This window comes from Bubalus kerabau, chromosome 10, assembly GCF_029407905.1.
Source record: "Bubalus kerabau isolate K-KA32 ecotype Philippines breed swamp buffalo chromosome 10, PCC_UOA_SB_1v2, whole genome shotgun sequence".
Lineage (NCBI taxonomy): Eukaryota > Metazoa > Chordata > Mammalia > Artiodactyla > Bovidae > Bubalus > Bubalus kerabau.
The window spans coordinates 26004649-26024714 of NC_073633.1; the positions used below are offsets into that span (position 1 = coordinate 26004649).

Below are 20066 nucleotides of genomic sequence, written 5' to 3' on the forward strand. Positions count from 1 at the left end.
ACGTGAGCAAAGGAATATTACAGAAGTGAAGAAGCAAGAGCAGTAGGAAATAAGTACAAACAGGGGCTTAGGACCTGCAGATTATGAGTGGTTTGTAATGCAGGTATAACCAACCAGGTCTTCATGCAGGAGGTAAAGGGAGACCATTTTAGGTTCTTGAGAATGCAGTGTTAACCAAATAGAGAAAAAATTGGGGGAGAAGATTGAGCAAAACCACACCAGAAGTGTAAGGCTACTTTGTCTTTCCCCTGAAGGAGGGCACATACGTGTGTGAAGGTTCATTTAAAGGTGGAAGGGTTAACAACAGACGTGACCCAGAGAGTTCCACCTGGAAATCATGAACTCGCCCCACACACTGGCTGCCTGATGCTTAATCCTATTCTAGAATTTTACTTACTAGTTAACCGAATTTAGCAAACTGTCAGAGAAGGTGCTCGCTTACTGGACTGTTATTTATGCTGGTGACAAGGGCCAGGGTTCACTGGTGAAAAAACATGGGAAAGTGTGAGAGGAGGCTGAAAAGTGAAAGGAAGGGGAGAGAGGTGAGGAAGGTGCCAAGCAGGTCGCCCGGGTCGGAGGGGAAGGTGCCTGGGGTCGGGGGTCGAGCGGCCCTTAGGGGCCCCCTGGGGCCCGCGCCTCGGGCGCTGCGCGTGTGCTCGCGGGCGGGGCGCCCCGCGGCCGCCAATGGCCAATCCGGGCTGGCGTCCGGGGAGGGGCGGGGCTTGCTGGCTCGGGCTCCGCGAGTCCTCCTTTTTGCACACACACGAATACAAAGAGCCATACGACCTTCGGGTATCCTTTTTCCATTTTTTTTCCTCCTTAATCTTGTGTGTGTATTCAAGTTTTTAAAAAAATAGAGATCTGTGGCAGTGCTGGGGTGAGGAAACTGTTGCTAAGGGGAATGTGCGCTTTCCCCCATTTCTTTTTCTGTCTCTCTTCCTCTTTCTTTTTCCTGGTCAAGGTTTTAAATATACCAAGAAGTTGAGAAGCAGGATGGCCGTGTACAACTGTTTCCAGCCAAATTTATAGAGATTTTTTTTATTTTTGCTATCACATTTTAAGAACTGGTAAATTTTTATAGTCGAGGGGTTTTTAAAAATTTAGCCTCTTGGGAAGTAGAGGTTTCTTTTTGAAGCCTGCCGAAGGGATAATGTAAATTTCTGCCACAGGCAACGTCGAAGTAAACAGATTTGAGGCTCCCTCACAGAGCTGTTTGCGTGCGTTTTACACACCCTCTTCCAGAACCAAAACCAAGTGGCTTGAATGTGGCAATTGTCCAAGGCCAATAGGTTAAAAATGTTTGTATTTTATAATTGTGACACTCATTTCCCTGGGGGAGGGGTCAAAGCCCTTTTTACAGTGTGTCTTACCCACATTTTTCATAAAGACTGTGTGTGTGTGTGTGTTTTGAAGCAAAGAAGTTCGTAAAGATTTATCTTGGGGTTTTGTACTTTGTGTATATGTACAGTGTGTATATGTGCCGTATCAGATTTTGTTTTTAAAAGCTACTGCCTTTGGTTTTATGTGTGCAAAGCAGCCCCTAGGATGTGGATTTTTTTTTTTTCCTTGTTGTGTTCCCAAATGTGATCCAGACAGGATTTCATGTGCAAACTACAGCCTAGAAGAAATCCTATGCATAGAATTACTTAGGTACTTTGATTCTACGTGCATTTTCTGTATTTTCTGCTCTTCTACTAAAGTATCAGCTTACTGAATAATTAAATAATTGCTAGGGAATATACAGTCCACGTGGCAAATGAGGGTAAGCAATTTATTGACTCTGGTTTAAAGCCTTCTTTAGTGACTGTTTTGCCTAAGTGGTTTTGCTTTTTATTGTCTCACGTTCCTAAATGTACAGCTGTGTATATTTTGGCCTTTATGTGTGGTTTGGTTGGTGTGTTCAGAAGGGAAGTTCTCTCTTGGCTTTTTGACAAAAATGGTCGTTTATAGGTTGGGATTTGTTTGAATAACTCCACAGCTGGCAAAATATAAGGAAAATAATCCAGTCAAGTCCAATTCTCTAAAACCGTTCTTGATGGTGGTGTTGGGGGAGGGGGCCAAGAGGAGGCAAAGGCAAATAATACATAGGAGGGATAAGAAATGTATTTGGTTACCGTGTTGCGTTTTTGGAATGAAAAACGTTCTCCCTAAGATAAGAGTCATGGACAGAAGTGTATGAATTAGAGGGCAACAGGCTCAGAGCAGTACCTCCGGTTATAGGAGCCCTTTTCTCACTTAATTCTGTTATAGAACCACTGTCTCCTATTAGGAGTCATACGGAAAGCGTATTCAAATCTGTATTGGCAGATTGGAGCGAAAGGATAGGAAATACATGGCGGTGATGAGGGAGAAACTAGAATGTCACATATTAAATAGTGACCACGAGATAAAAAAAAAGATCTACTGTAGAGTTCAAATTTCAGGAGAACAAAACCACTGTACGATGATAATACAGTTCCATCCCCCAGCTTGCGTCCCACTCAGTTTCAAGTTGTATTTAGGACACCTAACAACTGCGATAAAACTATTTGTACAAGTCTTGACATTCACTGTAATGAATGCAGACTGTGAGCTCTCTGGGTTTCTTAGCTGTACTGAGTGCATTTCTATTCCCTAACAATACAAGTTAGATCAGTCTCAAATGTGGAGCATTCCACAAGTTTAGACCTGCATATCTGAAATCTAGTCAGAGTCTTAAAGTAGCCTTTGTAATGGCAGTAGTGCTGGGATTATTAATGGAATTTTGCTCTTTCTTATTCTTTTCCCCCTTCATTGTACGTCATCACGTATACTTTTTATCTTCTCGGAGAAGACAGCTCTTCCTAGAAAGGTACACAGCCCAAGCCCCTGTCTTCCTAGGTTAATTGATTTTTACTAAGAATTTAGGCTCTTAGCCAGTATTCTTGCTTTGAATTTCTTGGTAAGAGGATTCCTCCCACGAATATATCGTTGGCTTGGCCCTCCTACCAAGGCAAAGCAAAGCTAAAGTCGGTTGATTTTGCTCTGGAATCTGCGGGGCCCATAGAGATGAAAACTTACTTGAACCAAGGGCAACTGCTACCTTGATAGTGTTATCTGAAAAATCTGTAGCTGAGGCCGGCAGGAACGAAAAGCCTTCCACCACCAAATGTATGAGGCCGATCTGTAGCCAATGTACCTATAATCGTGTACACGCAGCTCTATGAGCAGCAGGTAACAAAAGGGAGTAAACAAACAAACAAAAAAATCAAGCTAAAGATGGCGTCTGGCGGCCTTGAAAAAGCCTCACAGTCGTGTCCCTCCCTAAAGAGGCCCCTCCCCTCCCTGACTTGTTGAGTGATTGTGGATTGCGGCCAGTAAGGTCCCCGGCCTTGCTCCGCCCCATCGCCCAACCGCCAATCACCAGGAGCCTGGAGACTGGTGAGGCGGGGCCTCCCCGCGTGCGCGCGCTGGCAGGGTACACGAGCAGACACTGCCTTCCCTGGCAGTGAGCCGCGCGACTCGGCAGAGCCGAGTCGGCTGGAGCGGCGCGAGGGGCACACGCGGTGGGACACCAGTAGGGCAGCCAAAGCTGGACCTCCTCGGGAATTCCCCCGCCATCCTCAGCGCTTTCTTGGCCCCGTGGCAGTTACCCGCGGTGATCCAGCTAGATCTCCTCGGGTCAGTCGGCTGTCTGCGGCGCTGTGAGGAACACCCCTTCCTCGAGACCCCCAGGGCACACCGTCTACCCGGGGGCTCAGTGACTGGTCGCCCTGTCCCCTGCGGCCCCAAGGGAAGAGCTCAGCTCTGTTCCCCCTTTGCGCTGCTGCGCTCGCCCTACCTGTAGTTGAAACACTCTCTTCGGAAATGGTTCTGTTTTCCCTGGTGCCCACCTTGTCATCTTTGACTAATATTTAATCAGCTAACATTTACCAAGGGCTCGCTGGGCATACGACGCCAACTTTGGGAGCTAAGTTTTTCATTTTTCAGTTTCTCCGGAAATGCAGGAAGAGCCGTTTATGTCAGGTATATGGTTATGAAAAGCTTACACCGGTCATTTTAATCTCACCAAGTTGCATTTTAGCAAATATAAAGAAAAGACGCGGTTTAACACTGGGTTGAAAACTCTGGTACTACTGTACAGATGTACTTGAAATTTTCGGATTATGTGAAATCCTTTTCTTAGGATCTCACTCTGCCCTCTGGGTCCACATCTCTTTTTTACCCCTAAAAAACAAGGTCTTAGATTTTCTTTGTTGATCTCTATTTGGGTCAGTGTTTCAAAATGTAGAAAAAGACTATTAATGGTATTTCCTTACCTGCTCTTGTGTGATAAAGAGCTCATCTCTGAGAGAAGTAGATTTTTTTGAGAAGTGAGACATTTTTTAGCAGATGAGACATTTTGCACCTTCAGGTGGAGGAGCAGGGCTGACTGGCACAGCAGGAGGTTTAAGTGGCCATTTTCCTTTTTATTTCTAAAAATGAAGATTATGGTATGAATTGCTATGCTTTCAGTAATCGCATTTAAGGAAGTCCATTGCTGGCATGACCCTGAATGAGTCAAGGGCCCATTATAAAAACATTTATCTTCTGAGTGATACCATAGACTACACATCTATTAGATAGAAAACTTTTATTTTTCCTAGTTTGGAGGTGAACTCAGTCATGCAGAAAATTCAAGCTCAGAATGGGTTGAAACAAGCAAGGGAGCTGCCAAGAGTATGATATATTTAGTTCTAACAAAAATGCATGTGACTTGGGAGGAAATGGATAGTTAAGATTATGGACAGCCTTACCCTGAACTGTCTGTCCAAAGATGAGTTTTCACTCTTTATCTAAATATTTATGAAAAAAATAACAAAAGTATTGAAAAGTACATTTTCTAGGCTCCTTTCACATTATTAAAATTAGACTGATACTGATGAACCCCAAACACAGATTTTATGCACGCTTAAGTTTGACATTGTCATTTTGTGTTGGCAAGTCATCATAGGATTGAAGATCATTTTCTTAACATTCCAGTTCTAAAAGTTGATAGCATTTTGCAAAAGGCATATATATTCTTCAGTGATGGTCAGTCTTTGTTCATTCCTCTTGAACAAAAATGCAAACTTGGTTTTAAAATAAATCAGCAGTCTGCAATTGCAAAAGTTGACAGTATTAATGTTTAATAATAATGGTATAGACACTGCTTGGATAATTTATTAACCATTGCTTTGCCAAACATTCCATGGATTGCTTCACAGGTATTAAACAGTTACACATTTTGAGAAGTATAATAAAGATACCAGAATAAATAAAGATGCCAGAATAAAGTTTAGGTATGTTAATAACGTTGGCCAAGTTAAAGGGGCTCTGAAACTTTAAACTAGTTATGGAAAAAAGCAAGAATGATTATGTTAAGTCTGCAATGTTAGAAAAGAAGGATTTAATAGGTTGTAACAGCAAATAATGCAGCGCTATCTATAATAAAGTTCTCTTATCAGTTTGAATTGTTCATACTGAGGAAGGTCCATAAAAAAAGAATGTCTCAATAGCTTACATCTTTGTCTTCATTGCTCCACATCAGTGAATCTTTGCCCCTGCATTCATCTTTTTTCTTCTCTGCTGACTCAGAGAAGAGCTCACCTGCCTTCCTTCTCACATTGGGAGGATCCTTGCTAGAAGAAAACCTAAATCCTTTCGTAATACGTTCATCCTTTCGTTTTTCACTCACCTTATTTTTTTTCTGCTTTTTAAATATACTGAGGCTGTAGTGCCCCTTCTGACTTCCTGCTTCCTTCCTTTCATATCTATACTCTAGAAAACTTGACTTCATGTCTTGCTTCCATATTCTCTGCATCAATTTCTTTCATCTAATGCATAGTATTACTTCCACTACCAAAAAAAAAAAAACTTACTAGTCAGTGCTAGTGACCATCACAGACAAATAACATGCATTTCCTTAATTTTCATTTTGTTTTAACCATTCTGCTGCACTTGTCACAGTTGACTAGACCCACTTTCTTGTTATTCTTTCTACTTTGGTGTTCCTAACACTTTTTATTCCATCTTACTGAACATTCTTTTTTAATGAAGACTCTTCCAAGGATTGGCTCCAAGTGCTGTCCTTGGCCCCTGCCGAGGACCTTATACATACTCCTTGGAGAGCTCATTCACTCTCTGAGGTTCAAATTAACCTCCTGCTAAAGTTTCCAAGTCTGCATTCCAGCTCTGACCTTCCTCTGTTTTTGTTTTTCAGTCCTAGTCAGTTGGTTTTGGAACATTCCATTTAAAGATGCTGCCATCAGTTTGATATTTTAACGTGTTATATTAATACACATCTTTTCAAACATGCTGGTGCTGCCTCTCAGCTTCCTCATTTCTGTCAGTGTTACCATCTTCTGACCCTTAGGTTTACAGTCTTAAAGTTGTCTTAACCAATCTCTCTATCCCGCATATTTATTAAGAAATAAGATCAGTCCTTTCTCCAGGGTGTTGAACCTTCATATTCACAAAAGTTCATTCTTATCACTTCTCTCCAGGATTAAACAGCCTTCTAATCTCTAACTGTTCCACTTTAAGTGTCTAAGACAGAGGTCAGTAAACTATAGCACGTAGTCTTAAGTCTGGCATTACACCTGTTTTTGTTGGCCCCATGGGCTAAGAATGGCTTTTATATTTTTAATATGAATATTAAAATTAATATTTTGTGACGTTTCTGTATTAATAAATAAAGTTTTATTGGAACACAGCCATACTTATATTTATGTATCATCAATGGCCCCTTTGTGCTACAATGGGAAAGTCAAATGGTTGTGTCAAAAACCACATGGCCGGCAAAACCTAAGTTTCTTTAGTCCTTTCCAGAGAAAGGTTTGCTGATCCCTGACCTAGTTTCCTTAACTTGGTTTTCAAAGCCCACTGTCAGCTCTCTGTACTTTGTATATAAGCCCTTTTGCTCTGACCTCTCACGTGTACCCTGTTAATGCTGTAATGTTTGATTTTTTTCCTCTCACTCACCTTCTGTTCTTACCATGGTACCGTTCATTCTATACCTTGCCCAAGTGTCAGTTGGAGACTTTTCTTTGATAAGACCCCTTTCTCACGTGATTTCATTCTGTTGATCTTTCTATAATTTTGAACTAACTCAAGATATTTCTATTCTGTACTATATTTTTAGCCACTTGTGTATATTTTGCTTTGTTCTTTAGACTTTAGTTCTCACATGCACTGTAAGCTCCTTGTGTATAGGGACTTTATCTTCCTTTCTCTTGAGTACTTGGAGGTGGCAATCCATTTTGGTGACTCATCCTTTAGCATGGCCTTATATAGACAGAATTTTTAGAAACACTTGTTTTTATATATATAACTTGCTCATCTTCCCTAATGAAGATATATGTAGCTAATGATATTAGCATTTTAAATTGGTATCTGGTTAGTAAATGTAATTGTGAAATGTTCCTGTAATACCTGCCAACCCGTTTCCTTATCTTTTTATTCAGGGTCTTAGAGGTTATGTGGGAGACTCTAGCAGGACCCAGGAAAACTAAATCAGAAATGATGTCCATAGATACCCCCAAAGAGTCATTTGAATGCCCGCGGTGCCACACTGCACTGTACCAGGTTTTTATAGACAGAGTGATTCAAGAAAACACGTATTTGTTGCCCTGAATGTAGCATTCTAAAATGGATGAAGTTAGGTAATACCCAAAGTTGAAAAGCAGAAAGAAACTGAGGGACAGAATTGTAGAGTAGGTTAGTATCATGATATTTTATGTCAACACAAATATGAACATATATTTAGCACATTAAAAACAAGCAGAGTTGGGAATTCCCTGGTGGTCCAGTGGTTAGGACTCCGAGCCTCCACTGCAGGGGGCACAGGTTCCATCCCTGGTTGCGGAACTAAGATCTTATATGTAGCACAGTCAAATAAATAAATAAACAAAATTAAAAATGAGTAAAGTTGAACAGTATTGTTAGTCTAAAGCCAGGTCATGATAGCAAGTAGTTACCAATACTGTTTTCTCAATTACCTTTCTAATTTGCATCATAAAAGGTTTTGTACTGATAAAAGGCATCTTTGTAGACTTGAATTAATTTCTTACAAATCTGGTATTGATTTTAGAGGGGAAGCTCCCCAAATTCTATTTCAAGCCATTGCCTGTTTTTTTCCCCAAAATGAGGACATCAGCATGGATGTTCAAGATAGGAACACAAAATGTTTCAGGAATCCAGCTGTTATGTGTGGAGGACTGACTATGTGCCAGCACTCTGTTGGTGCCTTTATTATAAATAATCTTCACAAAAACACTCCAAGTGGGCAGAGAGGAGGTAGATAGCCCCAGAAAACACTGAGGCCCAAGTTCAAATAGCCCTTAAGTGGTACCGCATGATGAGAACCCTATTTTTTATTTTATTTACTTATTTATTACTCCGATCTCAGTGCTGTTTTGGGAAGATGACCTAAGAAAGACCATTTAAAGGGACAGAAGGGCTTGAGGCAGGTACAAGGCCAGCAGGGGAGAAGGCCTCCTGCAAGAAAGAGTATCTGGGGCAAGAGTGTAGCAGTTGTGTTTGATTGATCCCAGGAAGGATAGCTACCCAGAGTCCCAACCTGATGCACCTTCTTTTTAAAAAAAATTTTTTTAAAGTGAGGTTTATCTGATGTACAATATTATAGGTTACAAGTATATAATACAGTGGTACACAGTTTTTAAAAGTTGTACTTCATTTATAGTTGTTATAAAAACTTTAGCTACGTTCCCTGTAAAGTATATTCTTGTAGCTATGGTCTTCTGTAAAGTATATTCTTAGGCTTCTCAGGTCCCGCAGCGGTAAAGAAGCTGCCTACCAATGTAGGAGACTCGGATTTGATCCCTGGGTCAGGAAGATCCCCTGGAGTAGGAAATGGCAGCCTAGTCCAGTATTTTTGCCTGGAAAATTCCATGGACAGTGGAGCCTGGCATAGTCCATGGAGTTTCAAAGAGTTGGACATGACCGAGTATGCACATACACACATATCCTTATAGCTTATTTTATACATTACTGATTTATTAAATTTGGGGGTATATTCCCTGGTGGTCCAGTGATTATGACTCTGTGTGCTGTCACTGCCCAGGGCCTGGGTTCAATCCCTGGTTGGGGAACTAAAATCCCACAAGCCGAGTGGTGCTGCCAAAAAAATTTTTTAACTGAATTATAGTTGATGTAAAATATTACATAAGTGGCAGGTCTTAATTTCTTACTGTACAAATCCTAAACCCAAGTGAGCGATCATTTATATATTATCATTTACATAACTTTCTTTTTCTTACAGCATCCACGTTTCAGGTTAAACTCTTTGCATGATGTTGGTTTTAAAAAAGTTAAAACCCCACAGGAGCGTGTAGGCCCTTATTTAAGAAGGAAAAGGATATATTAATGATTCATTCATAATTGACTTGGGAATTGCTTAGTGCTTTCCTTTAACCTTTAGTTTTAATTTGGCTTTAACCTTTAGTTTTTTAGGTTTAGCTCTGCTTTCCAGTGACTCTAATGACAGAGAAGCAGTAAATGGATTTGAGTTAACGTTATTTCAAGAAGTGAATATCTAGCATAGAAAAGCATTTCTTCGATATAAAGGGTAGAAAGAGCAAATTAAAGACTATTCTTTAATAACCAAATGTAATTAAAATGCATTGTCAGATTTACATTTTAGTACCTCAGAGGCATTGATATTGCCTGTTTCTGAAATGAGATTGCTGATTCAAAAAAAAACAAAAAAAAAAACCCCCAAATTTCTGTATGTGGGAAATTCTCCTAACCTCCTCCTCTCCTTTTAATTGTGGTGTTATGATATAATTTACAGGGTAAGATAGAAATGTATCTCTTGAGGAAATTGTAAACATAAGATTTTGTCACTTAGGGAGCTTCGGGCAGAAAGATTCTTTTTTTCTATAATCAAGTGTCATTTAGAAAATGACAATATGAAGTTCCTTGGAGTGTTCTCAGTGGTACAAACCCTCCCACACTTTTTTTCTTCTTTTTTTCCTGGAGTAGTTTAGTCGTTTAACTACAGTGATTCAGAGGAGAGGCAGTTTGGTTTATCATTGATATTCTGATCTCTCTTTTTGGGGACTGGTTGTGTGGGCAGAGTGGCAGCATGGAGCTACTTAGAAACTCCCGTTCAGCTCTGCTGCTCCCTTAAGCAGCATGAGAAGTGGAGATGAGGGGCCCTGGAGGTGATTTTTCTGGGCTTCCAGCTGGAGCATTCAGAACAGTTAGCTTCTATTGCAGAGGCTGGAGGCCCAGGTGTACAAAGTGTGAGAGTAGGGGTCTCTGCAGCCCTGGTTAGGGAAGCTCAGTTCTCCCATCCAGGTTTTCCTTTCATTTCCCTGCCCATCCCCAAAGCATTAATGATATAATAGTGTGAGGTTGGCAGCGTCTTGGGGGCTGCATTGATTGGCCTCCTCCTCATTTAGGAGTCTTACTCTGAATGCATCTGTATGCAAATTATAGAGACCGTAGAATCATCATTCTTTATGTCAACAAAAAGTGGTATCAGTTTAAGAAAAAAATCACACGCACACTAGATTGAAAGTAGCAATAACTGGTTTCTGCTGTCTTCCCCTGACCTTGAAAAAGATATATAAGTTCTCTGCATATCTCTTCTCTGGCCCTGGGTTAATATGTGTTTCCTAGAGCTGTTGTGTGAATGAGATTAACCTACGTGAAGTGTTCTGAACTCCTTAAGGAATGATGTCAAAGCAATAAAATGCAATACTGTTATTACAGCCAAGATAGAGAGGCGGAGAAGACAGATCTACATTTTCTTCCTTAATCTTCTAATCTTTCCAGATGCCCGTGGGTCGTTTAGAGTCCCCTCTCTGTTCCTTAGTTTTGGAGTGGTGGGGGGTTTCATGCCTTCCACCCTCTGAAACCAAGTTCCTTGGGAAGGCCTTCGTGGGCCCACCCTATGGGGAAGGGGTGAGGGTGACCCCCCAGTGTGTGGGACTAGGGCAGCCCAGGATCTGCACAGAGAAGGTCCTCTCCACTCTGCAGGACGAGAAGAGGCAACCATGGACTGTGTGCGCCTTCACGGCTAGCCCACTGCTCCTTCAGAGAACCTAACACCGGGTGCCCAGGCTCCTCTGACCACCCTCCATGAGGAAGGAAAGTGAATCCAGAGAGGCCAGCGCTTCCTGCGGTCCGGTCGGCTGGGGACACTTTTGGAGCAGTCCAGGAGCGTGAGCACCGCCCTTCCCGCCTCGACAACCATGTCCTTCAGCGCCACCATTCTCTTCTCCCCTCCCAGTGGCAGCGAGGCCAGATGCTGCTGCTGTGCGTGTAAGAACGAGACAAGTGGGGCCAGCTCAGGCTGTCAGGGCGGGAATCCTCCTCCCAGCACCCCGATCACGGTGACGGGACACGGCCTGGCCGTCCAGAGCTCCGAGCAGCTCCTGCATATTATCTACCAGCGGGTGGATAAGGCCGTGGGTCTGGCTGAGGCGGCGCTGAGTCTCGCCAGGGCCAACAACGAATTGTTAAAACGACTCCAGGAGGAAGTGGGTGAGCTGAGGCAAGGGAAGGTGCCCGCCGCGGATGAAGACAGGGAGAGTCGGGCACACGGATCCCCGCTGGAGGAGCCCGGGCCCCTCAAGGAGAGCCCCGGGGAGGCCGGCAGGGCCGTGCCTCCGGCTGTGGAGGAGGAGTGTGACAGTGTGGGCAGTGGTGTGCAGGTGGTGATCGAGGAGCTGCGGCAGCTGGGAGCGGCCTCGGCTGGGGGGCCCGGACCCTTGGGCTTCCCGGCAGCTCAGAGAGATGTGCGGCTCCCGGGATGTGCCCTGACTGCTGGCGAGGGGCCCCCGATGCTCAACCCCGTGAGTACACAGCACAGGACAGGAGCCGAGCTGCTCCCTTGTGCCCTTCCTGGCCTTCCTCTCTTTCTCTCTCCTCTCCATCCTTCAGCCTGTCTTTTGGTGGTATCAGTGATGCAACAGCAGGGTACCCAGTTTCCTTTGTCGTCAGGGAGAGTTAACCCTCCTGTTTTTTTCTGACCCCGTGGCCTTTCTGGTAGAAGGTCATTGCTGGCATGAGTGGCATTGGGGCTGCCCTGCCCTCCCACTCTGTTGTGTCGCATGGCACCTTCTCCATAGCTGCCTGACAGCTCCATGGGCTCTGCCTCTCCTGGCGAGGATGCCTGCCATGCAGACGACTCATTCATATTTGATCACGGGCCCTCTGCTTGCCAAGAGGAATTCAGGACTAGGAGAGAGATGGGGATGTGAGGAGAGAGAGGCAGAGGTGGGGAGGGAGAGCAGGGAATGAGGGAGGGAAAGGGCAAAGCTGGTAGCTGACAGGTGCAAGAAGGGAAAGGGGCCATTGGAAATGAAGGGTTCAGAAAGGAGAAAAAATGGAGACAAAGAGCAGAGGAGAAAGATGAACCTAAGTGGAAGAAGATTTGATGCAAGGGAGAGAATATGAGGTAAGGTAGGAGGGAGGTAGAGGAAAGGAAATAAAATGAGGAAAAATGGGCAGTCGAGAGTTTACCTAAGAGGATAATAACGCATACAGAGGAAGAGGGAAGCCAACGGGCCTGTTTTGTGAGCCGGAAAAGACATAGAAATACACTGATATTTCAGCTTCTTTACTGCTCAGGGCCCATATGAGCAGGAAAATCCTGGCTGAGGAGAGTAAAAACCGAAGAATGTCACATGGAAGTCTGGAAAGGAGATGGAGCAACTCTAGAGATCTCAGAGATGTGAAGCTAACAGATGTGTTGCCACTTGAGAGACAGTGGGAGGTCTGTCAGCTCCCATCCACCCTCTCCTCCACTGCATCCTCCTTCTGCCCTCTGTCTTTTCCTCCACCCCCCACGACAAGGCCCAGACACCCAGGAAAGAGTAGAGCAGCAGAACGGGGGGGCTGAGACTCCGAGCCCATCTGCTGGATCTGAGCAATGAAGGCCGCCTCCAGGGTCATACTGAAACTGGTCACTGCTCCACCAAGGCCTAGCCACACGGGTGGGTGATGGCCCCGAGGCTCGCCCCAGTCTGCCCGGCCAGGGACTAGACTTGGTTTGGGGCTGTCGGAGGAGCTGCTGGGAAGGTGGGAGGAGGCAGGGAGGTACCAGGCCCGGCAGTGCCCTGAGCTGTGGTTCTTTCTGGCAGGGAAGGCTTCCAAGCCGACAGGATGGAATTAGATTTCACAGCACAGAAAGCAGCTCACAGGTCTATAAATCTCAGCCTCCTCCCCCGCTTCTTTCTGTGTTTTTTCCCCCACTTTCACTGTTTTGTTTTCCTGGCTGCAGAAATCCCACTCTTTTCTTCTCCTCTCCCTCTCTCCCTTCCTCCCTCCTTCCTTCCCCTACCTTGTGTGTCCTTGAGTGAGGGCACAGGCAGGCAAGCCGATGTCAGGGCAGCGACTGTCAGATGTAGCCAGGGCAGGATCAAGGTGAGGGCACCCGCTGGACCTGCAAAGGAAAGAGGGCAGGGCATGGGGAGGGGGAAGGCAGTACCAGCCTCTCTAGAGGTTTCTGACTTTATATCTCCCTCCTTTGCTCCCATTTTTCTATTTCTCCTTCTTCTTCTTGTTATTTTATTTTCTCACTCCTCTTGCTTGGTTTTATCATCGCTTTCTCCCTCAATCCCTTTGAAGCAAAACACTTACCTAGCTACCTTACCTATGCTCAGGTGCAAAGCATAAATGACTACTCACAAATAGGCATCAGAAACAAGCCTTGTCCTTACAATCAGTCCTGTGGTAATGACCCAAGATGAGAGGCCCCGTTAAGTGAAAGTTGCTCAGTTGTGTCTGACTCTTTGTGACCCCATGGATTCTAGCCCGCCAGGCTCCTCTGTCCATGGGATTTCCCAGGCAAGAATACTGGAGTGGGTAGTCATTCCCTTCTCCAGAGGATCTTCCCAACCCAAGGATGGAACTGAGGTCTCCTGCATTGCAGGCAGATTCTTTACTGTGTGAGCCACCAGGGAAGCCCAAGAAGCCCTGTATCTGCAAGAAATATTTGCCCCACGCTCCCACCAGAGTCCCAGAGAAACAAGCCATGAACCACTGAAGACTGGGCTAGACTCCCCCCTGTTCCCCACTCCCGTTCATCATACTTACCAGTGAATGATGGTTGACCAGGTTCCCACAAGCCTGGCTGGCTAATAGGGTTTTTTTTTCCCATATGTTCTTAGCTGGTGGACGATTATGTGGCCTCTGAAGGTGCAGTGCAGCGGGTGCTGGTGCCTGCTTATGCCAAGCAGCTTTCACCAGTCACACAACTGGCAATCCAGCGGGCAACCTCAGAGACCGGGCCAGAAAATGGAACCAAGCTACTGCCACCCCGCCCTGAGGACATGCTCAGTGCTGCTGCCGCCCTGGAAGGGCCTTCAGAAGAGTCAGGCCCTGGGGGAACTGGGGAGCTGAGACAGTCTCTAGGGTTCACTGCTTCCCCATGCAGGACCAGAGGGAATGGGCAGAAGAACTCCAGACGCAAGCGGGATCTGGTCCTCTCTGTGAGTGAGCTCAATTTCTATACATTTTTCTTCAGTTTGGAGAGATAAGTGAAGAGTGAAATGTGGGTTGATTTTAAACATCCCATGTGGAATGAATGGTATCCTGAAGCCTGCTGGAGTGGGAAGGGCAAGAAGGAGACAGACTGTTCCCTAGCCCCAGGGACAGACAGTCCCTTTGCTATCAGTGGAACTTGTTTAGGCTTTTCCGGATAGATTGATATCTTCCATTTAAAGATAAGGGAATTATGTCCTGTCTCCTGGTGATCTCATAATTCTGATGGGAAGATCTTTATGGGGTTCAGCAGACTGACTGCAGCAGGATAGCATAGAAACTGCCTGCAAATAACCAGTGTTCAGGGCAAGCAGCAAGGGGCCCCTTGGGCAGAAAGGCCAAGGTGTCCTGAGGTGGTACCATCCCCCAAAGATGCAGAGGACCACTAGACACTCAGCTCAAGGATAAAGGTTAGAAGATTCTGGTGATTCTCAGAGCTCTTGGCAGGGAAGGTACTGGCCCGAATCAGTTCTGCCTGAAACCTTACAGTGGCTTGGAGCCCTAGTGCATCCCTAAATAACCCCACAATCTACAGGATCCCCCGCCCCAACCCCAACCCCGTTATCCAGCATCATTAGAGTCGAGGTTGAGAAACCCTGTTTTAGGGTGACTACAGACCTTTGGATCAGCTCTGTCATCCAAGACACCAAGACATCTTTCTAATGGAGACTGTAATGGGTCTCTGGATAATAGCTTATGAGGTAACCTGAGAGTTCTGGTCAAGGGTGGTCGTCACCACTGACATCCAGAGAAATCTCATCAGAGTATAGAACCCATTTCTCCTTGTTACAGCCTTAATAAAGATTGACAGTGGCTGACTACCATTTATACCTCCTTTATTTATGTTACTTCTTTCTCCTTTTTTCTAAGATATCCTACTCTTTTTCTTTCATTTGTTTTTACGTTGATATTTTTTTCTCCCTTCCAGAAGACACCATTCATAATCAGTATCAACTGATTTCTAATCTTTATTTCAGATTTTGGTTACGTTTAATGCCATGTCACTTATCAAGAATGGGGAGTAGGTTTAGTTTCTCTGTCATGGATTTCTAATCCAACAGGACACTGTTGTTGCCAGTGGCAGAAATGGAGGCTTATACCTAGAAGTACATTTCAAGAGAATTCCCCTGAATTCTTAGTGTTTAAATCAGAATATATGTGTGATAATTACAATTTGCATAAAATCAGGGTTTTCTTGGTCAGTTCTATTCCTCTTGTGCCTACTGCCTACAGTGCGAGGTCTAGTGGCGAGGCCGGGCTTCCTCCTGCCCTCTGGAGAGCTTGGCACAGTGCCTTCTGGGAAGCATGCTCAGCCATCATGCTCCGTGTTGTAGGATGTGAAGAGGGGCAAGTGGACCAGTCAGGGAGTCTTGCTACCCATCACAGAGAAAGATATAAAATGTTCTTGTGTGAGTCTGTAGGTTCAGAGGGAGAGGGATGGTTGCAGATCTTCACTGTTCCAACCTTTAGCTCTGGGAAGGAATCTGAGAGGCATTTCTCCAATCTGTTGAGGCTGCTGTGGGTTGCTGCTCTGCCAGGGATCCAAAAGGCCCAAATCAGAACCTTAATTCCTTGGACTGCTGCAGATCCAGCCACCCATTGGAGAAATTATTTATTTTTAGTTTGCTCGGGAGGCAGGTGAGCCAGCATCCTTTAGTCTTAACACTTATTATTGGCTAGAGTATTTTCCCTTTTCACTTCAAGCTTGGTTTGATTTTTATCAGCTGATCTCTTCCAAGTCAATTGAATTGGAAAGCTATGCAACTCCTCCTCCATCTTTTTTCTTTTTTTGCAACTCTTTCAAATTCTTTCCGAAGCATTCACCCATCCCCTTGTGATTTCTCAAGTTTGGACTTCTAAAAGGTAAAATAACTATATCAGATATGAAGCTAGTACAACTCTTTTTTAATAGAGTGGAGAACCTAGTCATAAAGAGTTAACAGTAATTTCCTAAGTTGATGTGGTGAGTCAGCCATAGGAGTAAAAAGCGAAATTGGGCATTTCTGAATACGAAGCTGAAATCCTGAGATCAGCATCCCATCAGTTTGGGACTGGGTAATTTCCATTGACTAAAGGACCTTGGGATGAAAATATAATCAGAAACAGCAAAACTAAATTTAATAGGAAGAAATGTAAAATCCTGCATTAGAGTACAAAAAAAACCCAAAACAGTTGGAGAAGGGTGGAAATAGTAATCTGTGTGAAAAATGGACTTGAGCTGACTACAGGCTCACTGTGAATGAACCCTGTGACACTGAGTAGCGATGGGGTTGCTAAGAAAGGTAACAGCGTCTTGGGTTTCATTCCTAGAAGTTTAGAGTTCTACTCAGGAAAGTAATGCTCCCTTTGGCCAGACCTCAGTGGCTGAGTTAGATTCAGTTCCAGGTGCCATGTTGTAAGAGGAACACTGGCAAACCAGAGCGTCATAGTTTCATGAGGAGTCTGTCTGGCAACTATGTCATGAGGACCGGTTGAAAGACTTGGTGTTTAGACCAGATAAGAGAGGACCTCAGGAGAACATGGAAGCCGTCCTCAAGTACTTGAGGTGCTATTAGGGCAAAACTAGGGTTAGATTTTGGAGTATCTAAGGCAATTTTTTTTTTTTTTTTTAACAATTAGAGATGTTCATAGTAGCTGAGTCAAAAACTAGTGAGAAGCCATCATTAAAGGTATGTAAGCAAAGCTGAAAGATAGCCTGTTTAATGATGTAAACGGATGGTTGGGTGACAGTGTCTCCAAGTTCCCTTTCATTTCACATTTCTGTTATTTCAGGTTTGTGTTTTTTTGACCATGATATGAGGACCCCTGGGATTTGTGGTAATGTGCAAAGGCATATACCTGGGACATTTTCCTGGGTCACCAGTTTTACTAGAAGATTTTGGGAGACAAAATGGCAAACCACTCCAGTATTCTTGCCTGGAGAATCCCACAGACAGAGAAGTCTGGCAGGCTACAGTCCATGGGGTTACAAAGAATCAGATATGACTGAGCTACTGACTGACTAAAGGGGCTTCGAGAAATGTCTACTTGAAGTAGCCCTGTTGTATATTTGCTCTCTCCTTGCTATTAGAAGTATGTTTGTGGAAATGTTTGAAAACCTGTATTCTAGTGATCATACTCCCTGAGAACAAGAGTAAGACCCGGAATAATTCTGAAAGCTCCACATAAATTAAAAAAGGAAAAAAAGTGGGGAGGGAGTGTCCATTAGAGACACTAACGTGGGTAGGCTCTCTGGCTAAAAAAGGGCATCAGCAGAAAATGGTACCTAGGCTATGGGCAAGATTCATGCAGAAAACCCCATAGGGACCAGAGAAGGATTTCATCATATTTTTCCCTGGCTTGATTCTGTGTTTTGTTTGTTTCCCCTAGAAATTGGTCCATAATGTGCATAACCATATCACCAATGACAAGAGATTCAATGGGTCTGAAAGGTATGATCCTCTTGAGGGAAAAGATCATAAGGAACTTTGCCAAGGAGAGGGAAGTAGAGGGGGGCTGCTCCAATATTATACTTAGGCTAGGGCTTCCACCTCACCATTGCGCTTTGTGTTGTGCCTTAGGCCACGGAGGACTTTCCCACAAAGCTGATTAGTGGAGGAATCTCTGTCTAGCTTTTAAAATGCTGACTGTCTTATTTACTTTCTTCTCTTGTGGCAGCATCAAGTCCTCTTGGAATATTTCCGTAGTGAAGTTCCTTCTGGAAAAGCTCAAGCAAGAGCTGGTAACAAGTCCCCACAATTACACTGACAAGGAGCTGAAAGGTGAGAAAGACTGAGTTAACTTGCACCCCAGCCTTTCTTCATCCCCTGTTCCTGACCAGAGGAGAGAGGCCTATGGACATGATTTAGGTGGTTTTGAAAATAGTGGACTTAAAAAATTGGTTTTGGCTATTTTTTCACCTAGGATTGTCTTTTTATTCCCTTTCTCAGTCTGAAATGAAAATGGGAGAAGGAAGGGGCTAGAACACCATCATGCATGATGCTTATACAGAGCCCGAGTGTCGGGTATTATGAAAAGGAGGTTAGAATCCAGGCCTCCCCTTTTGTCCTACATATCGAGTCCCGGGTTTCCTACTTCTCGTGCCCTTCTGTTATTTGTCTGTAGCATTAAGAAAGCGTCTGCTGAAAAAGTACTTGGGATCTGCTGTCAGCCGAGTAGAATGGGGTAGGTTTGACTGCGGTTGGGGGAGGGAATTCGCAGAAGCATCAGAGTTGTCTTTTTATAGTGAGAGGAGTTCCTGTTAGAGATGTAGAGGGGCAGAGAGAGCTACACCAGAGAGGAAGGAATAGATGCTGATGGATATGACCAGAAAGCCCATTGTGTAAAAGTGGTTCTCCCCTCTTCCACCTGGTAGTGTTACAGCAAAAATAAAAGGGGCTGAGGACCCCTGCTCTCTGCTGCCTCCCTTCTCCCCCCCACCAGGAGCCTGTGTAGCCTACTTCCTTACTAAGAGGCGTGAGTACCGCAACTCCTTAAACCCCTTTAAAGGCCTGAAGGAGAAAGAGGAGAAGAAACTTCGAAGTCGCAGATACCGGGTAGGTTTCTAGGCTTTCCTTTCAGAAAAGATGCTAAACTCTAAACCCTAATAAGCCACAGTGGGAGGGTGTGGCCTCTGAGAACAGGATTGAGTGGAGGAGAAGGAAGACAGGAGCCAATTCTCTAAGATCTGATTTGGGTTCTCTTGGGAACTTAGTTCTCTCAGGCACAGATTTTTCACAGCTTTCCTCCTACCCAAACCCTTTCCCCAAACCTAATGCGTGGTTTGTTGCTCTCCCTAACCTCTGTCCTGGGCTCCTACCTTAGCTTTTTGCCAACCGATCCAGCATCATGAGGCATTTTGGCCCTGAGGACCAACGTCTGTGGAAGGATGTGACAGAAGAGCTGATGTCAGATGAAGAGGACAGTCTTAATGAGCCAGGTGTCTGGGTGGCCCGGCCTCCCCGTTTCCGGGCCCAGCGCCTCACGCAGCTCTGCTACCACCTGGATGCCAACTCTAAGCACGGCACCAAAGCCAACCGTGTATATGGGCCTCCCTCAGACCGTCTGCCTTCTGCTGAGGCCCAGCTTCTTCCACCGGAACTTTATAATCCTAATTTCCAAGAAGAGGAGGATGAGGGAGGTGATGAGAATGGCCCTGTCTCCCCATCTTTTGACCAAGCCCACAAAACCTGCTGTCCTGACTTGAACTCATTCATTGAAATCAAGGTGGAAAAGGATGAGTGAGATCTAAAAGCAAGAATAACTCTGGCATCTGCCACTCCCCATGTCCCTGAAAGGGGTGGCCACAGGGCTTCCCAAAATAATAAGATGTCTTCTGCAGTCAGAGGAAGCAAACCCGCCTCTCTTAACACAGTCTCCGCTGGAAGTAGAAGCTAGCAGCTCTGGTGGGATAAAAGGACTTATTTTCATGGGGGAAAAACACCCCCCCACTGTGAATGGCAAGCCAGAAAATGCTTATTCCTAAGCATAAACAGTGCCTCTGAAGAGCCTAGGATGAGAAAAGGAGGAGTATGGGTCAAAGAAACAGGCCTTCTTGACATGTGCCCTGGTCTCTGAGTTGTTTTTTCTGCTAG

At 44.7% G+C, this 20066-nt stretch overlaps 1 protein-coding gene and 1 long non-coding RNA gene across 4 annotated transcripts; one reads left to right on the top strand and one right to left on the bottom strand.

Annotated features, from left to right (window-relative positions):
* The first annotated feature begins 748 nt into the window (after window positions 1–748).
* C10H14orf93 (chromosome 10 C14orf93 homolog) lies at window positions 749–20036 on the top strand. Of its 3 annotated transcripts, none has more exons than XM_055537072.1 (7): window positions 749–792; window positions 10984–11801; window positions 14121–14441; window positions 17863–17924; window positions 18151–18254; window positions 18916–19028; window positions 19297–20036. In XM_055537072.1, the coding sequence occupies exons 2-7, from the start codon at window positions 11199–11201 to the stop codon at window positions 19714–19716; spliced, it is 1623 nt and encodes a 540-aa protein (XP_055393047.1). In that variant the 5' UTR covers window positions 749–792; window positions 10984–11198; the 3' UTR covers window positions 19717–20036. The 3 variants fall into 3 exon arrangements, with proteins under 3 accessions (XP_055393047.1, XP_055393045.1, XP_055393046.1); XM_055537070.1 differs by having other exon boundaries at window positions 768–877; XM_055537071.1 differs by having other exon boundaries at window positions 772–792; window positions 10780–11801.
* On the bottom strand, window positions 4616–14183 carry LOC129621070 (uncharacterized). The gene is made up of 3 exons (XR_008699000.1): window positions 14047–14183; window positions 13292–13393; window positions 4616–5094 (listed from the first exon to the last, which is right to left on the bottom strand). It is a non-coding gene; the product is annotated as an uncharacterized LOC129621070 (long non-coding RNA).
* Window positions 20037–20066: the final 30 nt, after the last annotated feature.

Bases quoted from the DNA above. Each gene is read 5' to 3' on its own strand.
- C10H14orf93 (XM_055537072.1), top strand. From the start codon at position 11,199: ATGTCCTTCAGCGCCACCATTCTCTTCTCCCCTCCCAGTGGCAGCGAG. The intron at 11,802-14,120 runs GTGAGTACACAG...ATATGTTCTTAG, and splicing joins GGCCCCCGATGCTCAACCCC to CTGGTGGACGATTATGTGGC. The intron at 19,029-19,296 runs GTAGGTTTCTAG...CTCCTACCTTAG, and splicing joins TTCGAAGTCGCAGATACCGG to CTTTTTGCCAACCGATCCAG.